At 33.2% G+C, this 20,901-nt stretch overlaps 1 protein-coding gene across 1 annotated transcript in view; it reads right to left on the reverse strand.

Annotated features, from left to right (window-relative positions):
* The window catches only part of LOC129231672 (uncharacterized), an 88,687-nt gene that overhangs the window by 21,317 nt on the left and 46,469 nt on the right, over positions 1-20,901 (reverse strand). The window contains exons 6-11 of the mRNA XM_054866035.1: positions 12,263-12,335; positions 7,021-7,216; positions 6,055-6,154; positions 4,366-4,499; positions 4,154-4,280; positions 397-510 (exon numbers count right to left, since the gene is read on the reverse strand). Coding sequence (XP_054722010.1) covers positions 397-510; positions 4,154-4,280; positions 4,366-4,499; positions 6,055-6,154; positions 7,021-7,216; positions 12,263-12,335 — 744 coding nt within the window. The remainder of the gene's footprint in view (positions 1-396; positions 511-4,153; positions 4,281-4,365; positions 4,500-6,054; positions 6,155-7,020; positions 7,217-12,262; positions 12,336-20,901) is intronic.

The raw sequence follows: 20,901 nt of genomic DNA on the forward strand, positions 1-20,901 counted from the left end.
TCTTTCGTGGTTATAGTTACTGGTAAATAAAGAAATATTCTTAACGAAATGATAATAGTTAGATATTATTCACACTAATCCCAAATACCAGTTTTCTGTTTATGCGAAGTGTTGTTGATGAATTAAAACTTTTTTCTTCAATTTTAAAACTTTACAATGGCGAATATTGCTGGAAAAAGCCTGTGCTAGTCACGACACACAGCATTGATTAAATTGGATCAATGTCCAGTGTCTTTAACTGGCTTAAATCTACATAATTGAGCAACTGAGGCGCAAGCTTTTAGTTCTGGACTGTTTGTCCTTGTGACTAAATTGTCACGTAATGCCTAATCATACTTTTGGTATTAAAAACTAAAAAAAATTTGGTTCACCTGAAAAATTTTAAGTCATATTTACCTCGAGTTTGAAGTCTTGGAGGACCAGCCAATCCATCATTTTGAATGGAGCCAACGGCCCATAAAATAGCTTGTGGGCCGTCCGTGTATATGTTCTGATCATATTTTTTATCATCTAGAAATGAAATATTTAATTCATGATGATAACTTTCAAGGTAATTTTTAAACAATGTAAAGCAGTTTGAGTGACGTTCTCTCCCGTCACGCATACAAAATTTAGTAATAATAATAAAAATTAGGAACAATAATAAAAATTAGGAACAATAATAAAAATTAGGAACAATAATAAAAATTAGGAACAATAATAATAATAATAATAACAGGAAAAAATAAATATTAATATAAACGAGCTGATGTGTGCATCACATGACTTCCTTTTACATCCATTTAATGTTATTTCCCCATTATTGCAATTATAATGTGATTCAGTAGTTAACTCTCTAAATACCACCAACAGTGGCCAAATTAAAACCAGATAAAAAAATTAAAAAAAATTGCCGAATTTGTTGCCAAGTGGGGAACAAAACTTGGTGACCAAAAGACTGGCGATGTATCGCCAAGTGTCCGCCAAATTATAACACCACTTGAGTTTGCATTGATATTAACAATGATTTCCCCCCAAAAGGTGCAAAAGACCTAGTAAAAACTACCTGAATTCAACCAAAAGGGGAAGTGCACAACTAGACCCCACTAGGAGTCTACGTACCAAATTTTAACTTTCTAGGACATACCGTTCTTGAGTTATGCGACATACATACGCACATACAGACGTACATAGAGACGTCACGAGAAAACTCGTAATTATCTCGGTAATCGTCAAAATGAATATTATGGACTTCTTTACATTCTTAGGTATCCATGCACGTGTGGTGGCGTCGAAAAAAAAAAAAAAAAAACTCTCAACATTCATTCGGGGTAGCAAATGGAAATTAAGGTCGATTTTTGAGTAAAAAAATTTTTGCGAATATAATACTTCCTTTTTTGCAAAAGGAAGTATAAAGACAAACGAGGCATTTTTTTTATGTAGGATTAATAATACGAGTTTTAAGTTTGTGCTCCGTAATTCAAAGTGAGATAAAATGTACACACTGATAGGTTGAAAAATTACGTTAGCTTGCTAAAAGCAAAACTTTGAAATTTCGAGGTAAAGGCTTCAAAAAACTTATTTGTACACTCAGAAATTTTATCGCATTCTGGAAAGAAAAAATTAAAACTGCTATTAAATAACTAGTTTTGCTGTTGGATGTTCTGTGTTCAATGGGCAGCCGCATTTATGCAATTACCACAGTTTAAAATATTTCAATGCTTTCTAACAATGTATAAATCAGTCAGAACGAGATATTTTACTTTGATCAAAGATTTTAAATTTGCGACTGACTTGCGACTTTAAATGTATGGCGCAACATCATGACATGTTCTTCCCGAGTCGGAAAATTTACCGCTTTTTAAATTTTGACATGAAAAAGAAAAGAAATATTTAGACAGTTCGAGAATGCTCAAAATTTTTACTTCCTTTTACAAAAAAGAAAGTATTTTATTCGCGAAAAATTTTTCACCCAAAAATCGGCCTTAATTTCCATTTTGCCCACCCCCCAATGAATGTTGAGTTCTTTTTTTTCCACTCGACCACACGTGGAAAAGTGCCAAAGACGTATACACACGCGAAATATCCATTTTGACGATTCCCGAGTTAATTACAACGAGTTTTCTCGTGATGTCTGTATGTACGCCTTTCAAGAACGGTATGTCCTAGAAACTTGAAATTTGGTACGTAGACTCCTAGGGGGTCTAGTAGTGGACCTCCCCTTTTGGTTGCATTCGGGTGTTTCTAAAGGGGTCTTTTGTCCCTTTTTGGGGAGAAATCATTGTTAATTTCGATGTAAACTCAAGTGGTGTTATAATTTGGCGAAGACTTGGCGATATATCGCCAGTCTTCTTGTCACCAAGTTTTGTAGCCAACTTGGCGACATATTTGACATTTTTCTTTTTTTTAATTTTTTTTTATCTGGTTTCAATTTGGCCACTGTTGGTGATATTTAGAGAGTAAACTATTGAATCACATTTGAATTGCCAATTGAAATGACATTTAATGGAAGTAAAAGGAAGTCATGTGATGCACACATCAGCTCGTTATATTTCAGAAAATAGCATAAAAACCATCATGAAGTTTTTTTTTTTTTTTTTTATGAAAACCGACTACGAAAAGGAATGTCTACACAGTATACTTCCCGTTAAATTTTGGTAAAACTGGGGCGCATGTTAACTTTGTTCAAAATAAATAAAATGTTAGACATTTTCATTTGTGACCCTTTTTTTGATGTCTCTTAAGTATATAGTATTTTTTCTCCTTTTGTTAGCACTCTTAAAGAAAGCTATTTCAATAATTCAATGAACTGTTCAACATTAAAAAGATGAATTATAAATCACCAATAGCAGGAGCGAAATGAAAGCAGAAGTTATTCAGCTTTCATTGAAGTTAAAAACTTTAACTCCATTTCCACAAATTCAGTTCCAAAAATTTCCATCTTTCTTTCACACGACATCTTCTCATCCACTAATACACTAATCCTTCAGTGTCAACTTAAGGTCATGGTTTAAATCAGTGACATTATTCTGCGATTGGCAACCGCATTAATGAACTGATCTTTAATAGAAAACAAAAGGGATAATACTCATATTATAATTATTCTACCGCGTTACTGCACATCTAGGAGTGCAATATAAACGAGTTAATGCCTCAATACCACGTGATGAAATCAAGTAGAAACGAGTTAGAAACAACAGCAGCATTTCCGTAGTGTGACTCTGATAAGGTGAGGCATGACTTTGGCAAAAGGTACTTTTTGGAGTTATTGGGAAGGTTGATGGTTGAGACGCTGAGTTGAGTTGGGCTTTCGTAGTAGCTTCGCGAAGGTATTCCAATGAGTTAGAAACAATGAGAGTAATTCCATAGTGTGACTCTGATAAGTTGAGTCATAACCTTGACAATGGTACTTTTGGAGGATATATGGGAAGGTTGGTTGACGCTGAGTTGAGTTGGGCTTTCGTAGTAGCTTTGCGAAGGTATTCCAACTCAATTCCGCGCCAGTAGCGCGTCCCTTTTTCACTGAGCTCCCCAAAAAGAAGTAAACATTATCAAGGTCACGCATCAAGTTCTCAGAGCCGCACTATATGTCGATTGTAGTTACTCTATTGCCTTGAGAAGAGAGTTTACATTAGTTGTAAACAATTGAGATTATATTTTATTTTATTTTCGCTTCGAGTCTAATTAACAATATTGATTTTTTATTTATGTATTTATTTATTTATACTTTTTGCGCTGTGTTATGTATTTGTTTACTCTTTAGTTTAAGTTTCCAATGTTCTAACGTTTCAAACTACTGTTAAAAATATAACACAGCAGTCAGCCTGACTCTGAGAGGTTGAATTCTAATCCGCTGAGACTTAAACGATTCCATTTACTAAAATTAGAGAGAGGAAAACCAGTTTGTGTGAGTGAGATAACAATTGTTGACGTTGTACCAAATTAGGAAGTTTTCTTCTTTCAACCCAATCGTAAGTGAGCTCCTCCAAGGTCAAGCATCAAGTTACCGGAGCCAAACTATACGCTCAGTCCCTATCAATCCCAGTCATTTTATTCTAATGTTTTTGAAAATTGTGCATTTTAAACATTTTGTGGGAAAATAAACGGTTTGAAATGAAATACTGTCGACACTATTGAGAACCAAGTGGTAAGAAATAAAGAGTTGCAAATTTACCTGTTGAAAGATGACGTTTGAAAGTAATAATTGTTGTCTTATTTAACCTGATAGCATCTAATAGCGTTAGGTTGTCTTCAGATCCTTCCCGCAAAACATCGGGACACATTCCATATCCATTTTCACACTGAAAACATGACATTTTATTAAGTATTTTAAAATTCCCCTTTTCCTACAAAACACGAATTTACCTTCCACTCGTACGAATCTACCTTTTCCATATTTTCCAGAAAATAATCCACAGCGTGGCCTCTTGAGTCGAGCCAAGCAACAACAGCATCGGATGCATCAAATCTAGTTTCCGTGTCATCTTTGCTTAAACCCAAAGCCATGTATTCAGATGAATCTAAAAAAAAATGTGAAAGAAAAAAAAAAAAAGAACAATGAACTTCCTCATCACACTTTTAAAGTGAAAAAAAAAAAATTAATAAAAATTAATTTGAATTTTTGGCATCTTGAATTCAAATTATGTTTTTCGCAATCACGAGCGTGTGTGTTTGTGTAGGCGCATGTGTGTGGGTGCGTGGGGGCGTAAGTGTATGTATGCATGTGTGTGAGTGTTGTGTACGTGCGTGTGCGTGTAGGTGTTCGTGTGTGTGTAGGCGTTCGTGTGTGTGTGTAGGCGTTCGTGTGTGTGTGTGTAGGCGTTCGTGTGTGTGTGTCGGCGTTCGTGTGTGTGTAGGCGTTCGTGTGTGTATGTGTGTGTGTAGGCGTTCGTGTGTGTGGGACATGGACGCCACCGCCCAGCAAAAGTGGATTCCGGGGGACAGTGGTCAGGACCAGCCGCGCCGCCGCCGGTGGACGGTGGTGCTGCAGGCCTGGTCCAAGCTGAAAAAGGCACGGACGCCAAAAACGGTCAAGTGAGAACAATAAGCAATCGTGATTGCTCAAAAAAACTGAACATTTTTATGCAGTAGGCTGGAAAACCAGAAAACAAGTAAAATATTAAACCGGACTTCGCTTAATCCGGACATCTATTTAGATGTCCGGTAAAAATAGTATAATAAAAGGCGCGTTAGAGAAATGAAGTATTTTTGTAGGCCGTGTTTTTGTTTTTCTAATGTATTGTAATTTTCTCTGATGCAGTTTTAGATTTCATCCTCATGAATTCAAAATACAATTTTTATTCTGTACAGCAGGTTTGTTTACGTACTTTTGCTCAATTTATAGGCTATTTTTTAAATCCAATCCTTCATTAATTCGGATAACCTGAATCCCATATTGGATGATGAGGTTTTTACTGTAATTATGTTTTAACAGATTAAATGTATGACAATTATTGCATGTTTGCCAACATATATATTCGATAGGTGGATTTTTCTGAGTTTTTTTTTTTTTTTTTTGCGTGGAGGACCACTAAATCAAAGGTATACGCAGCGAAGATCTACACAGCAGCACAAAAATAGAAAAAAAAAAAAACACATTTTTGGTTGCTTATATATCTTTTGTGCCACCCAAAAAAGGTAGAGCCTATGCTTATTCTTAGAAAGGAATCACATTTAAATGCATTATTTGCATCGTGTATTTATATGATATCTCTCTCTCTTTCTCTCTCTCTATATATATACATATATACACGTAAATATATATATATATATATATACACACACACACACACACACACACACACACATATATATATATATATATATATATATATATAAATAATGCCCTGAACGCCGCTCCAGTACTGAAATAAAAAACATCTTCTTCAACATTTGGTGGCCTTAAAAAGTTCTGTGTTAATCATCTTGGTAATCTCAACTGCGGAAGAGAAATTTGCATATATGCAGTTGGAATATAGTGCTAGAATTTCCTTTCATATTGTTTTGACAAAATGTTGCTTAAAATATACTAATTACAGTTATTTAAAAGGAATTCAGTAATCATGAGGATCTTACCTATGTTTCCAACAAGTCGTATGGTGATTTCATCTCCAGTGATAAGCCATCTCACTTCCAATCCCAAATTATCGTTTAGCATTTCGCAATTAAATTTTCCCTAAAATAAAATCAAAACTTCAAAAAAAAAAAAAAAAAAGCTTCATGCAGCCCCTATTTTTTCAATGTAATAATACTTTATTACGTACTTAAAATAAGCGTTTGATATTTTTTAGAAAGTAAAGTAAAATTCTTTTCAATCTTTTGTATAAAAATATCATGATTCTTCAGTACTTTTGTATCTTGATGTGATTTTGTTTGTTTTCGTCCTTCTAGTCAAAGCTTGGGTACTTAAAAGTAGGACATAAACCTTTAGACTCTAACTAGAGAGACAATAATTATATAAATATAGGAGAGACTGGGTACACAGTTTAGAAATGCAGGTTTAAGTTGATACAACTTCTCTAATTTTCAAGTAGGTGCACTGTTAAAAGTTCAGGAAACTTTTATGGTAAATATTACTATAAAATAGAGTGTTTATAGTATAGAAAAAACGGACAGTAAATTGTACCGAAAAGAACAAACGATTGCAGCGCCAATTGATACACCACGCGACTTACAGTGCGAATCAGATAAGAGAGTAGCATACGATATAGTGCCTAGAAAGAGCACTATACTCTTTCTAGGCACTATACCTACCAGGATTCAATCCCCTCGCTCGATGTGCATCAACTAGTATGGTCGTCAGTAAAGCGTCAGCACTAATGTTTTCCCAAAACTTTAGTGTTTATATTCATTAAGCTTGGCATAACCTTTTTCGAGTTTGAGTGACATTCACTCAGAATTTAGTTGTGTGTGGCACTCACCTCAAGAAATAGCTATTTGGTGCGTATTTTAAAATTTTGTATTTCAATAACTTTGATTTTTTACTTTTTTATATCTTACAAACTTTTGATCATTTATTGCATAATGCTCTGTGCTACTTACCGTTTCAAGCTCTTCTTGAGTGGTTAATGTGCGTGGGGACGGGGGCACTTTGAGATCTTGAGGTATCCTCACTGATCCATAATCATCTATATCTTCTGCACTAAATACACTCAAAATGGTGTAATCGGATACAGAATGTCCGTCAGGCAGGGTAATAACAGCTATTTTATTCTTTTGAGCTTCTAAAGCAGCATCACTGAAAAATCAAGAGTTACTATTGTGTAAGCCTAAAAACGTAAACGTGGTTGTTTCAAAGTTTGAAAATTTAATTTTAAATTGAAAAAAAAAAAAAAAAACATCTTCAAAAACACACAGGAACTAAAAAGCAAAAAAATAATTGGTCGCATTTACATACGATTTCATACCCAAACCTATAAAGCAAATTTATTTCACTTTTCTAGTACAAAAATAAACTAAACACCCAATTATAAAATAAACACTGATTTTAATTACTATACAATAAAGTATTTGTATTCCTAATTAATTTTATACGATTTATTAATTTTTAAATACCTTTTGAAGTCGGTGCCTCCTATAAACTACTACCTGACTACCCACCGAATCCTGAATTAAACCACAATTTACATAAACACGAAATCAGTAATTAAAACTATAAAACTAGTCAGTGAAAAATGTAGTGTTGATTGATATGTTTTAAGAAAGAAGACTCAACTTCACAAGTGATTTTTTTCCCTTTTTTCATGTTTTTATGTCACTCAAATTGAAATAGAACTTTAAACTGAAAGGAAGGAGTCGCCTATTGACCATCCATTCCGTTTTTTGAGGAAGTGTCTAGACTTTTTCAAACATAATTTGAGGCAGTGAGAAGCAAATTGGTGTAAGTGCCAAAATTAAAAATTTGTAGAGAACCATAACAAACGGTAGGTGAACCTCTCCTCTGTTTTGGTGCAAGTGATAGCATTAGTAGTAGGGTTTCCAATCCCGTGCCGAATTCAATCCCGCGGGATTTCGGGACTGAAAGGAGCCAATCCCGCGGGATTGACTTTATTCTTCTAAAAATTGAATTTTAATGTCAGTATGAAAATTTGTGCTTTTTGGGAAGGACTACTTTTTTTACTTGAATTATGTAGTAGTTTTATCGAATTCCGTACATTAATTGTAGAGCATTACAAAGTCAGATCCCAAATAGCAATTATCGTTGCGGTCGGTTTTACCTACATTCATAATTGTGGACGTTTAACAACAGATCCCCTTAACTATGTCATCTTCTAAAATAGATTTTTCTTTTCTTATGCTTGGTTTTTGCTAAAGAACTGCAAATTTCGGACAAAAAAGATGCCCATTGAATATGTGTTTTGCTGTATCCAATTTAATTTGCATTAAAAACATCGTTGTTGCGTCATTAACGTCGGTAACTGTATCAGTATCAGTGCATTTGATTTATTACAACAAAGGATGAATGCTGCTTGGTTTCACCAAGTCACAGTCTCAGTAAATGTTATTGAATAACTTCTCTAACCTCTCACTTTAAAGAGACATGCAAAAACTTGAGACACTCAACTTATTGTACTTTCATGCGAGTCATCCTGTGTTTCACCTAAGTTTTTGTTATGTCTTTTATAGTCATGACGAACATATAAATAATGTCAGGTTTTTCATTGCTTTCGACTTTGGAGAAAAATGTAGTGCACTTTTTACTTCCTTTTACAAAAAAGGAAGTATTGTATTCGCGAAAAAAATTTCACTCAAAAATCGTCCTTAATTTCCATTTTACTCACCCCCGAATGAATGTTGAGTTTTTTTTTCAACCCGACCACACGTGCATATATGCCTAGGAACGGACAGACACCCGAAATATCCATTTTGACGATCCCCGAGTTAATTACAACGAGTTTTCTCCTGACGTCTGTATGTACGTATGTATGTGTGTATGTATGTCGCATAACTCAAGAACGGAATACCCTAGAAAGTTGAAATTTGGTAAGTAGACTCCTAGTGGGGTCTAGTTGTGCACCTCCCTTTTTGGTTGCATTCGGATGCCCTAAAGGGGGTCTTTTGCCCCTTTTGGGGGGGGGGGAAATCATTGTTAATTTCGATAACTCAAGTGATGCTATAATTTGGCGGACACTTGGCGATATATCGCCAAGTTTTGTTGCCAACTTGGCGACAAATGTGACGTTTTTTTTTTTTTTTTTTTTTTTTTTTTAAATCTGGTTTCAGTTTAGCCATTGCTGTGCTATTTAGAGAGTAAACTATTGAATCACATTAAAACTGCCAATAATGAGAAAATGACATTATATTGGAGTAAAAGGAAGTCATGTGATGCACACATCAGCTCGTTTAAGTTAAAAGTTTTGAGTGCGTTCCACAAGCTTGCAGAAGTGCTCCAACATTGCATTCAGGCTACCCCAGCGGGATTTGTGATACACTTTCTCCATTTTTGGTAATGCGTAATTTTCTGGATTTAAAATTTTAGTGATGGTTTTTAAAAACGTGTATAAAATCTACGCATTTTCTGAATTACTTAGCTTATGAAAACTGAAACCTCGGATGAAAATACCAATTCACTCTCAGAAAAATATGCTACATTTTTATTCTGTTCTTAAATAGTAAATTCACCGTTCATCGTTTTTCTTGCTCTTTTTGCAGATATACAGGGAAAATGAATCAAATTTCAGATGATGCTTTTAAAAATAGTCGTTTTATGAGCGGCAAAAGTTGAAAAATGTTTCCAAGGAAAAAATGTGAGGGAACTGGAAATTCCGCTAAAAAATCATCCGGGATACCGCGGGATTCGGGATCGGGATTTCGGCATTGGAAACCCTAATTAGTAGTCATGGTAGGTGTTGCTATACAGCATGATTTAGAAAAACTTTCCAATGAAAGACTACCTAGAGAGGAACTTCAAACCCGTTTTACTCAAAACTTGAAAACGTCCACTTACATCATCCCTTTGCTTCTATTTGCCTCATTTGATCAGTGATGATATTAAAATCCAGTAATCTAAAGTAAAAAATAAAACTTCAAAAAGCACAAATTGCAGATTACTGCAGACATGTGTTTCGGCGATACAAGGAACGCCTTTTTCAATGAAAAAAGTAATGAGCTTATGGATGAAAAGACATCCGACAAAAGTGTGTCTGCAGTAATTTTCGATTTGTGCTTTTTGACGTTGTTTTTTCTTACTTTACTTTTCAGCACAAAGGTATTTATTTATCTTATCCAATAATATATTCAACTTTCCGGAACAAAAGTCAGCTTAAGGGGCACCACCCTTCCCCTTATCTCCGTTGACCCTCAATTTTTGGTGCACCAGTAGCATATGCATCACGGCTTCACTCTATTTTACAAAATCATGAGATAATTTTACTCACATTCTGAAACAAAACGGTTGCACTGCATTTCAAAAGAAAAGCATAGTAATATTTGGATGCCTAACTTGCCAAATCGATTAACTCCACTTAAAAAAAAACATCCTCATTTCTGCTTTAATAGTGCTTAATCAATGCTTAGAATAGGAATTTATATTAAACTTTTGGTTTAGTACATTTCTGATCCTGCGATGGCAGAAAATGTAACACGAGGGCCCATCCACTCCCATAGATAACACTATCTTCATCACTTTTCTCGACTTTTTGTTTTATGGAGTTAATCGATTTGGCAAATGAAGCAGCCATTTATTAATCCCATAGCATGTTTTACTCACTATATTTAGAGCTATATTCAAGAACTCATCTTTAGCACTTCAGCTTCATTATTGAGCTTTAGGTAAAGATTTAAATTTCACATTCAATTTACAAGAGTGAGAACAGGCAGCATTCAACTCTATTATTTTAGCACGACCAGTCTGTGGCATAGTGTGCGGCACTAAAAAAAAAATCCCATGTATGCAGCAAAAGTTACTGGCACCACGTCTGCCATAGCCTAGTTGCTAATTTCACAAGGTGTTGTTTCTGGCAAGTGCTGTGAATATTACAGCACATTGCTGTAAATTTCTCAAACTGCTGCTTAAAAAAAAAAAAAAAGAGCGAGAACGTGCAAAAGTTTAGCTCCCGTTACGCATTATAACAGCAACTTTATTGATACAGATTTGCATGGAAGAATTTCGCTTCGAAGAAGAGAACGTTCATTTCCAGCGACTGTGGGAGTCGAACCCACCATCTTAAGCGTATCAAGCCAACGCTCGGAGCACTTAACAAATGAGAACTCTGGATCACAGATGGCGCCATCAGTATTTACTCACGTACATGTTGTTAGATTTGACAGCAGCAGCACGAAGTGCTTTGGGACCATTCATTAATTACGTAAGGATGATTTTGGAAATTTCTGACACCCCCCCCCCCCTATGTAAAGGTACGTAAGCTTTTTCAAACTTCTCTCCCCTATTCTTACGTAAGATTTCAATTCGTCTTTCAAAACAATAATATATTTTTACAAAAGGATCAGTTACATTAAATTTCTATTTTGACGTAAATCAAAGATTATTATTTTCTAAAATATATTATATTATGCAATACTAATTAAAAATAAAACAAGCCATACATAGTACGATTCTTTCATTATATTTCGCACTATTCATTCTTTGTAAAACAAGTAAAAAACTACTCATCCTAATACGTTTTTTACCTTCCAGATGCAAATGAAATATGATCTCTGTCAAACGACTTGACCGGGAGATTTTTAATACAAAATATCGAATTGGAAAATATCACGTAAGAATAGGTTTCAGCACTCTCCGTCACAAAGTAAGGGTATGTAGAAATTTTTCTAACCCCCCTCCCTCTTGAGACCCTTGCGTAATTAATGAACGGCCCCTTTCAGATAAGTTTACAGCTGTGTGATTGGAAAAGTACAGCAAAAGTTGTGGTAAATATTACAGCATTTTTTTTTTTTTTTTGCAGTGTGCATCTCTATTAGCATACAAATCAATGTGCAATCCTTCCTTTTCACGAGTAGCGCAGTGATTTGTACGAATCAAGATTTGCCTCGAAGAGGAAGGGTTGCGCTTTGATCTGTCTACTAGTCGAAAGATACCAATACACGACCCCTGTTTCGAAAATTCAATCCGACTGATTTAAACTTCGTATTTATAAATAAAAACCAGAATAAGATTTAAATCAGAAAGAAAAATTATTCACGCCAGCAAATATGATTTAACACATTTACTACGTTTGAACAAAGTTTGCTAGGCTGTGAATATGATTAATTTTATTAATATATTCATGAAAACAAGTTCAATCCTTTGGTATAGAATAATAATTTATGAATGATATTTTTTTACCTGCCACCTTCTTCTCTGAGACGAATGCCACCCATATTAGGTTTTAACCCTCTGGATACCCACCAAACAGCTCCTAAAAGAGAATATTTTGCACTTATCACGAATATAAAAAAAAGTTGTACTTTTAAAACAGTATTCTTGAATAAAAAAACAAACATCGGATCAAATACTGTTTCAAATCCTGTTGGTCATAACAGTGCAATACGGAAGTTTTTAGTTTTTTGATTTTCATTTAATTGGTTGAATGACATCGGTTATGTGACGAAAAGTCACACATGTGCTTCTCTCGCTTTCTTTCTCGTTGTCCATGGTTTGCGTGTACTAAGTTGAGTACAGATGTTGGTTATCAACAGAGCAAACACGTGTGTGTAATCAACGCATTTCGTGTGTAGTTTAGTGTTCTCGTTGTTCATAGTCTATTTTCTTCATTGAAATATACACTTTTGTTGTAAATATGCCTGAAACGTCTTAGTCGGGACTCAATCCGGGGTCCGAAGCTTAGCGCTCTGCCGATTGGGCCACTGGGATTTTCAATCAGAATGTGCTGTGCGCAATATTAGCGTACAAAAAGGAAAATTTCTCTTTTTACCAGACTGCGGCAAAGTCAAAAGGAGGGGTTATGATCTTAGGAGTCTATGTATGTTGTATTTATGTATGTTCCACCGTAGCGCCTAAATTATTGATCTGATTTTGATGAATAAGGTGTCAATCGAGTCGTTATTATAGCCAAGGTAACAAAGGCTACATTTTAACCGACTTCAACAATACTGCCGTTTTTTCCCTTAGTAATTATGTAGATACAACTTTTATACCTTAGTAAAGCAGCATATTTAATAATGTAGCAGTTTATTGTAACTGAGTATTAAAATTAATTTATCTTTGAATAGTTGATATAGGTCGATAATAAAAACTAATAAAACTTTGCATAAATGTTCAAGTAAACCTCATTCAGATTTTTCTATTTAAATTTTTATTTAAAATGCAAAAATTCTTAAAAATGAACTGCATGTAAAATATCCATATCTAATTCTTTTATGCAAAAAAAAGCATTTCATTCCACAGCCAATTATATTTTTGTTTAAGTATCGTCTGCTATCAAAATTATCTTCATACTCAGTAAAAATGAATCTAGAAAATAAAATATTATAAATGATAGCATCAACATATTCTTTTAATATAAAGAACGGAAAATGATTATGGTTTACAGTTTTAAATGTCCAAACTTTTGAAAATGGAAATTTTCAGAAGGCAGATTCTGTTAGATTTGTATTAACAAAATAAAGCGACAGCAAAACCCAAATAAAGCAGATATTTACAGTATTATTTAATGATACATTAAGGGCGTTCTACTAAGCTATTTTTGTCGTAACTGTGCAGTTACCCCTAAAAATCACTAGTAATAGTCACTTACGGTGAAATTAACCTAGTATATGAAAAGGTATTGAAAAAAAAAAATTTGTCGTAACTACATTCATTAATTTTAAATAAAGACTTTTGCAAAAATACGCTCTTACGTAGGTTAGATAAGTTATTTACAAAACGACTACCGCGATTTGAATATTTAATAATAAAATCATACATCAAAGAAACGAGTTGTAAAACTTTAATCATCAATTTCTCATTTTGAGCTGTACTGCAGATACCACATCTGTGCTTAGCACGGCAGAATAGCAAGGAACGATTTTTTGATTATTTTTAATATTTTAGCAGTCTTTGTATTTACGTATGTTCTACCGTAGTGCCTAAACTATGTATCCAATTTTTATGAATAAGGTGTGAATCGATTTGCTATTATGGTCCGAGTAATATAGGCTGCATTTTAACCGACTTCAATAATAGAGTCGATTTTTCCTCGTAAATCTCGATTTTAACCGCTTTTTTTTAGCGCGAGTTTTAATTAAATTTATTAATAACCCGAGTAAGGGAAAAAATGTAAGAAACAAGTTAGGCGTTGATTACTATTATAGTCTTATTAAGTAAGATAAATCTTTTATAACAAAAGAATTCCATTAGTTAAAGATATGTAACAGCAAATAAATTAAATTTGCCATTCTTGTAGGTATATCGAACTAAAATGCTTGCTTGTTAAGTGTGTATTACTCACGCAATTGTTTTGTTGTTTATCACAGGTTAAAACGGAAAATTAAAAATAAAAATGTTTCAAAAACCTAAACACGACTTCGGCGAAAAACACTAAAAGGTAAGAAACAAGCTAGATGCTGTTTGATATCATCATCTTACTGAGCAAAACAAGTTATTTGATATGTTAGATACTCCTATTTATTTAGTTCTACTGAAATCCTGTGTCACTCTCACACTAATAATTTTATAGTTCAATTCAAATGCCGTTGTCGTGCGTTGTCAACTATAGTTTTTTTTTTTTAATCAACGCACGAGTACAGCATTTGAATTGAATTATAATTTTATTAATGTGAGAGTGACAGAGGCTTTCAATAGAACTAAACAAATAGGAATATCTAACATATCAAATGACTTGTTTTACTCAATAAGACGATGATATCAAACAACACCTACCTTGTTTCTTACCTTTTAGTGTTTTTTGCCGTAGTCGGATTTCAGTTTTTTATTTATATTTTTTTAGAAATAACGAAAAAGATTATGCACAGTGACACATATGTATGTAGTTTTAATTAAATAAATGAAAGATAAACCCAATCTATGCTATTCAAAAGTAATTGATGAATAATTAAAATGTTCCCCTGTAATACAGAATTTTCACTTTTGTCCTGTGTCTTTACGACACACCAAGTTTTTTTTTCCTTTTTTTTTTTTTCTTTTCTTTTTTTTTTGGAATTTGCTCAGTAACTATGTCATTTTCTCCAAAGTACAGTCTATTTTAAGATGAACATAGAAATGTAATAAGAGATCAAAACGTATTTTCAAAACACTCTCCGAAGTTTCATTTTATGAAAAATATTCAAGAAAGAAAAATATTTGATGAAGAATAAATGAAGGAAAATTAAGTCTCATAATTATTAGCACAGACTTAAAAGTAAAAAGACTTTTAGTAACTAATAACTTACTACTTTCATTTTGAGCACAATGAAAATAGCTTCCTATTGTTACAATTATTCTAGTTTAGTGAGAATCTAGAATCATTATTCCTAAAGGGAAAAAATTGCTTCAAAGGCATTTATACTGAATGTTACTAAATAGTCTATGGTTTACCAGAAATATATCTTAATACATTATAGATTTATAATAATACAGCACTTTTTTTCTTCTAAATTTAGAACTTTTTTTGAAACTTATAATCTTTTTTTTTCCAAAAATTTCAAAAATTTTGTTTTTAAGCAAAGTCAAAGCGGAGATAACTAAAAGGGAAATACAAATACTAAGATTGTTGAAAATAATGTTTCTACGTTGAAAGTTATATTTCCGAATGGGAGAAAACTTACGAAATACGCTTTACGTAGTTCACACTAGGATCAACGAACCGTAAACTCTTCGCTATCGAGAAAAGTTTAAAAGCAACAAACGTTGCTTTTAAACTTGATTTGGCTAAATACGTTTAGCCAAAAAACTAACGAAAACAACGTCTACAAAATTTACTTGTAAACTCGTATAAGCAATACGGCAGAAGGGTGGGAATGAAAAGAACTTCGATAATAGAATCCTCTAGTTTTTTAAAAGGCGCAATTATGAAAACAAATAACATCATCGACGTAGCCTTTGTAGGTTATTTGACTGAGCATTTACAAAAACTACATAACTAAAGAATTATTAATCCAGTAAATTCAAAGTATTGCTTAATTAAAGCTGTCATGGAAAGAATCTTTAGGAATAAGCGTTACGGCGGGGAAGCTGCAGGTACACGATAACATCTTAGGATATGAAAATAAGTCACTTTTTGCTTTTTCGAGCGAGAATTTCAGAAAATTATTACAAATCCGGGGGGGGGGGGGTCATGGCGCATACTGCCCCATTAAAATTTTTAGGGGGGTTGTTTTCAGGGGTATTTTTTACTTTTCGGGGGGAGGGGTCCTTCACGATATTTAGGGGAGGTGCGCCCTTGCCCTTAGGAGTGTGGGGATCCCTGACAAATCAATGCTTCATTTTCGGAGCTTGGCATTGATGAATTTTAGTTCTGTGAATCCCTTAATAATATTCAAATGTCAAAATAGAAATGTTTCACAAGTAGAAACTTTCCTACAAGTTAAAAAATATGTTTAATTACATGAAAATTTGAGTTCCTACTGCTTATTTCATTTAAAATATAAATAGTTTCCGTTTGCTTTCAGAAAATTTATCGAATTATATCTAAGAAATTTATTAAACAAAAACCAACAGGTTGTTGGTTTTTGTTTCACACGAAATGTTTCATTACTGAAAACACAATACGATTCAACGCAAACAAATTCACACGAAATGTTTCATTACTGAAAAAAGCTGCAGCATTTTTTTCATAAATTCTGAAAACTCATTGGCTCAATTATAAATGCATCTCAATGGTGTATTTTTATATTTTCCACTTTCTCCTAACATTATCAAAATCCTCTTAATTGCTTTCGCTGCGTTTGACCCAACTGTTAAGTCTATCAACATGTTCACTTGATAAAGAGATATTCACACAATCCTTACAGAGAATCTGGGCACTGTGCTGATCGACGTTCAGTTTTTCGGTCACACGAGGTCAACTATTTAACGGCACCACTGGTTGGCTTTGACCTAAAACTTCCTTCCGTACTCAGGAGTCCCTCCCACGCGACTCACCTTTCATTCTCTTGTTGAGGAAGGTTATTCAGAACTCTTTAAAATTCGACCACAAACACAAGAAACCGCAGATTGTTAATATGGTGACACATATGACACACATTCACTTTTGACACACCCTGGGGTTATAATAACCTGACTTTAGCATTAAATCTAAGTATCTGTCGAATGGATTTTCTTGGTTTCGCTTTCGATTTCCGGTCGGACAAGAAGGATTCCCTAATTTCCAGAGGCATGTAGGTTAATTGAAAGCGGGAAAATATAATGAACCTTTTATAGTGTCTTTCGAATAAATAAGCATTTTTTCGTCACATCAAACACTCAATGTCTAAACACTAAATCAGAGCATTTACGTAGTCGATTGCTCAGAAATAAACTTGTAAATCTTTGTTAACAATAAAGCAGAGCATTCGGATATGTTTCTGGATGTCTGCAGGGCCCGACTAACTGAACGTGAGGTCCAAGGTCCACAATGCTTTGGAGGCCCCCTTTGCATTCTATCATTTTGAGTCAACGCAAAACAATCTTAAAATAATTTTACCATTTACTAAAAGAGGATTAACAGTATTTAAAAGAGGTATGTCTTCAATTAATAAATCATTAATTTTTGGTATTTTCAGAAAAATACATGATTTTTTAATGCTTTGCATAAGTTTTTGAAACACTTGAGGCCCCTTAGAAAGATGGGGCCCCAGGCCCAGGCCCAGTTGGCCTATGCGGTTATCGGGCCCTGGATGTCTGGATGTATGTATGTCTGTCTTTGATTCGCCTAGCGCTGAAATCGTTCGGTCGATTTCCATAAAATTTGGTGCACAGTTAGGAGCACAGGGGTGCGCTCCTCAAAGAGGTTTTCTTTTTCTAAAATTCGGTTTTGTTCTTTCAAATTTCAATTTTGAAAAATGAAATTGTGTCAAATTGTTCTTTCTGTGTAAGAAAATGATGTTATAGTTTCTAATTTGGAAAGCCCTTAAAAAAAAATTCCCAATCGAACAATTTCCTTATGTTCCGAAACTTAAATCGTCTAAGCTAACTTGAAAAGGAGTTATAAATATTTTAAGATAGTAAAACTAATATTTAAAAAAAAAAGACTAATATTTAAAAGAGAATTTAAAAGAATTTTCGTATTGCCTGAGCGGTACGGGAGTTATAATCAATATAAAAAGTAACCCACAAGAAAAATTAATTCAATTGAAATATTTTCCCAGTAAAATCTGCTTAAAAATATCTTATTGCATATTTTCTTTTCTTTTAAATTATTTGAGATCATTTTAAGAAATAAAAGTCTCGATTGTGTTTGCACACTATTTTGACTGTCCATGATTGAAATGTATTTTTTCTTTCGGATAAAAGGGGATTTTTTCTTCTTTCTAATTGCGATGAGAGTTTTGAGGGACTCATGTCGCTCTTCTAAATAGTTCGCTTTTATTCACCAGAAATGAACTTGGAGCTTAGATTAAATTATGTGTGCCTAAATGCACATTTTAATTAGAACAAAAAATTCAGGGGTGAGGAGGAGCATTTTTCCTAATTTTGTCCGTAGTTCTGAGAGTGATATTTTTCATTATCATTACGAGAATCCTATTTATTTTTTGTGCACATTTTGGTCGATATCTTTTTTTCCAGATAAAGATATTTGTATTCTGATCTAGGTGTATTTTAATGAAATTATTTTTCGTTCTGCGGTGGCGGAGTTTCATTTTGTTTTAATTGTAATATGTATTTTAATTGAATTTTTTTTTTTTTGGAGAGGAAGGTAAGAAATTGATATGTTCGTTTTAATGATGTCATGATCGTTTTAATTGATATGCACAATTTTAATTTAAATTTTTTTGTTCGGGAAGAGGCTTTGAGAGAAAATTTTGACTTTAACGGATATTTTTTATTCCTTCATGAAATACGTTTGGAGCTCAGGTCAAATTATGTAGGGTCATTCCATAGAAATGTCAACCTCAACCTCAGAAATTTTTTTTCCACAAAGCCTTAATTGTGACCTATCATTTCATTCAGCATACTTCCTAGTACATAAATCCAATAACAGTTTGCAAGAATTTCATTCGGTGTTTTTCTTATGGATGTAAACGTGCGAGGTAGTAGAAAAGGCTTAGCATGTGCAAAAAACATGCGTCTACGTTTTCTTGTGTAATGTAAAGATTTTTGCAAATTTTTAAAAGTACTATATTTATTCTAAATGATTAGATGTTGGCCCAATAAAATTGACTGTTCTTTTTGCGTACATTATAAGATAAGTATTTTAATTAGTTCGGTTATTTCACTGAAAATATTTGAGTTACGTTAGTCACGAAAATGTACTATTTTCTCCTTAAAAACTAAACCAGATGATTGAACCAAACAGCACTTGGAATTTTCTTACATCTGTGTCACATCTACTTAAAAAGGACAAAATATTTATTTTAGTATCAGTAGATATAAAATAATTAGTGTGACTAACGTAACATTTGAACTGTGACTAACGTAACAGTTTGCATGGGACTAACGAAACATTTTAAAAATGACTGCTAATATTTGAAACTTATTTAATTTAATGTACATTTTCATGAACAATTTTGAATATGTAGGCATTCTATATTGATTAAAAATATAAAGGGTGAAAAATACTAGTAATATTAAATTGTAGACCTTCTGTGTACTTAGAAAAATACTCTTTTAAAGGTCTTTAAAAAGATACTTCCAATTTAAAGAATTATTAAAAAAGAAAAAAGGGGAGTAAAACAAAATGAGTACTCTGCTGAATGTGCATTCAACACAAGAATCCAAGCTTAAGAATTAAGATAATAGAAATACAGTCTTAACAAAAAGGAGAACGTCTCTATTTTTTAGAAAATACATCTCCACCTATTATTAAAATGAAGTAATGGCTGCTCGTTGGAAAACATTTGAAGATGTTACATGATACAGTGACAATAAGCGCTGCTGCCATATGTTTCAGAAAATGCAAGAATGATCATTTAGAAATTCAAACATTTGAGGTGATATCTGGAATTAAAAGGCATTCTGCAAAAACGTTCGATTTTTTTTTTTTCAATATTACATTTTAATTCAAAAGATGCACAACACTATTCGTTTGATGAATCAATAAACCTTAAAAAATAATATGCCATTGAAAAGTACTACGGAGTTTCTTATGACGATAACTAGTATACGGCAGAATACTAGAATTCGGTGAAACTATCAACTTGCTTAAAGTTAATTTTTTAAAAAAGAAATACTTAGAATTAATTACCCCAAAATGATGTTATTCAGTTTGTAAAAGCAGTTTTTTTTATTTGTTTATTTTTTTTTCGCACATTCAAATTGAGTTAATTGAACTGAAAACTTCCATTCAATTAATTACACTAATATAGAAAAAACGTAAAGAAAGAACCATAATGCAACACAAAGAAGGTTCCTAAAAAGTGCAAAAGTAATATAAGAGCAAGAGATTAATTACAAAAAGTTTTTTATATGCATTCATTGCTTGTTATTCGATGGTTACGTTAGTCACACACAGTTTTTCGTAAAAGTATCATTAAAGGCCAAAAAAGATTCATCTGTAATAAATCTGTAGTACATTTTTAAAAATAGATTATTTACCTCTTACAAATATATCGGCCAATTTTAAATGTCTGCGTAAGTTTCAGAAAAATTTGCCTCGTAACATAAGCATTGTTTCTCAGGGTTGCAAAAATGTTACGTTAGTCACGATGGCTTTTTCGGTGAAAAAGCACCTGCCAGCGCTTATTTTGCTTCAAATTCTCGGTAGAAATGCAAAATAGTCACCTTGTACATTTTAAATCTGCATATTAAACCAAAACACATTTATTTTTACTCCCGGTGTAAGTAAAAAGAGTTTGAAAATCAGTTGCGAATGTTACGTTAGTCACTGTGGAATGACCCTGTATTTGAAA

Source organism: Uloborus diversus, chromosome 10, assembly GCF_026930045.1.
Source record: "Uloborus diversus isolate 005 chromosome 10, Udiv.v.3.1, whole genome shotgun sequence".
Lineage (NCBI taxonomy): Eukaryota > Metazoa > Arthropoda > Arachnida > Araneae > Uloboridae > Uloborus > Uloborus diversus.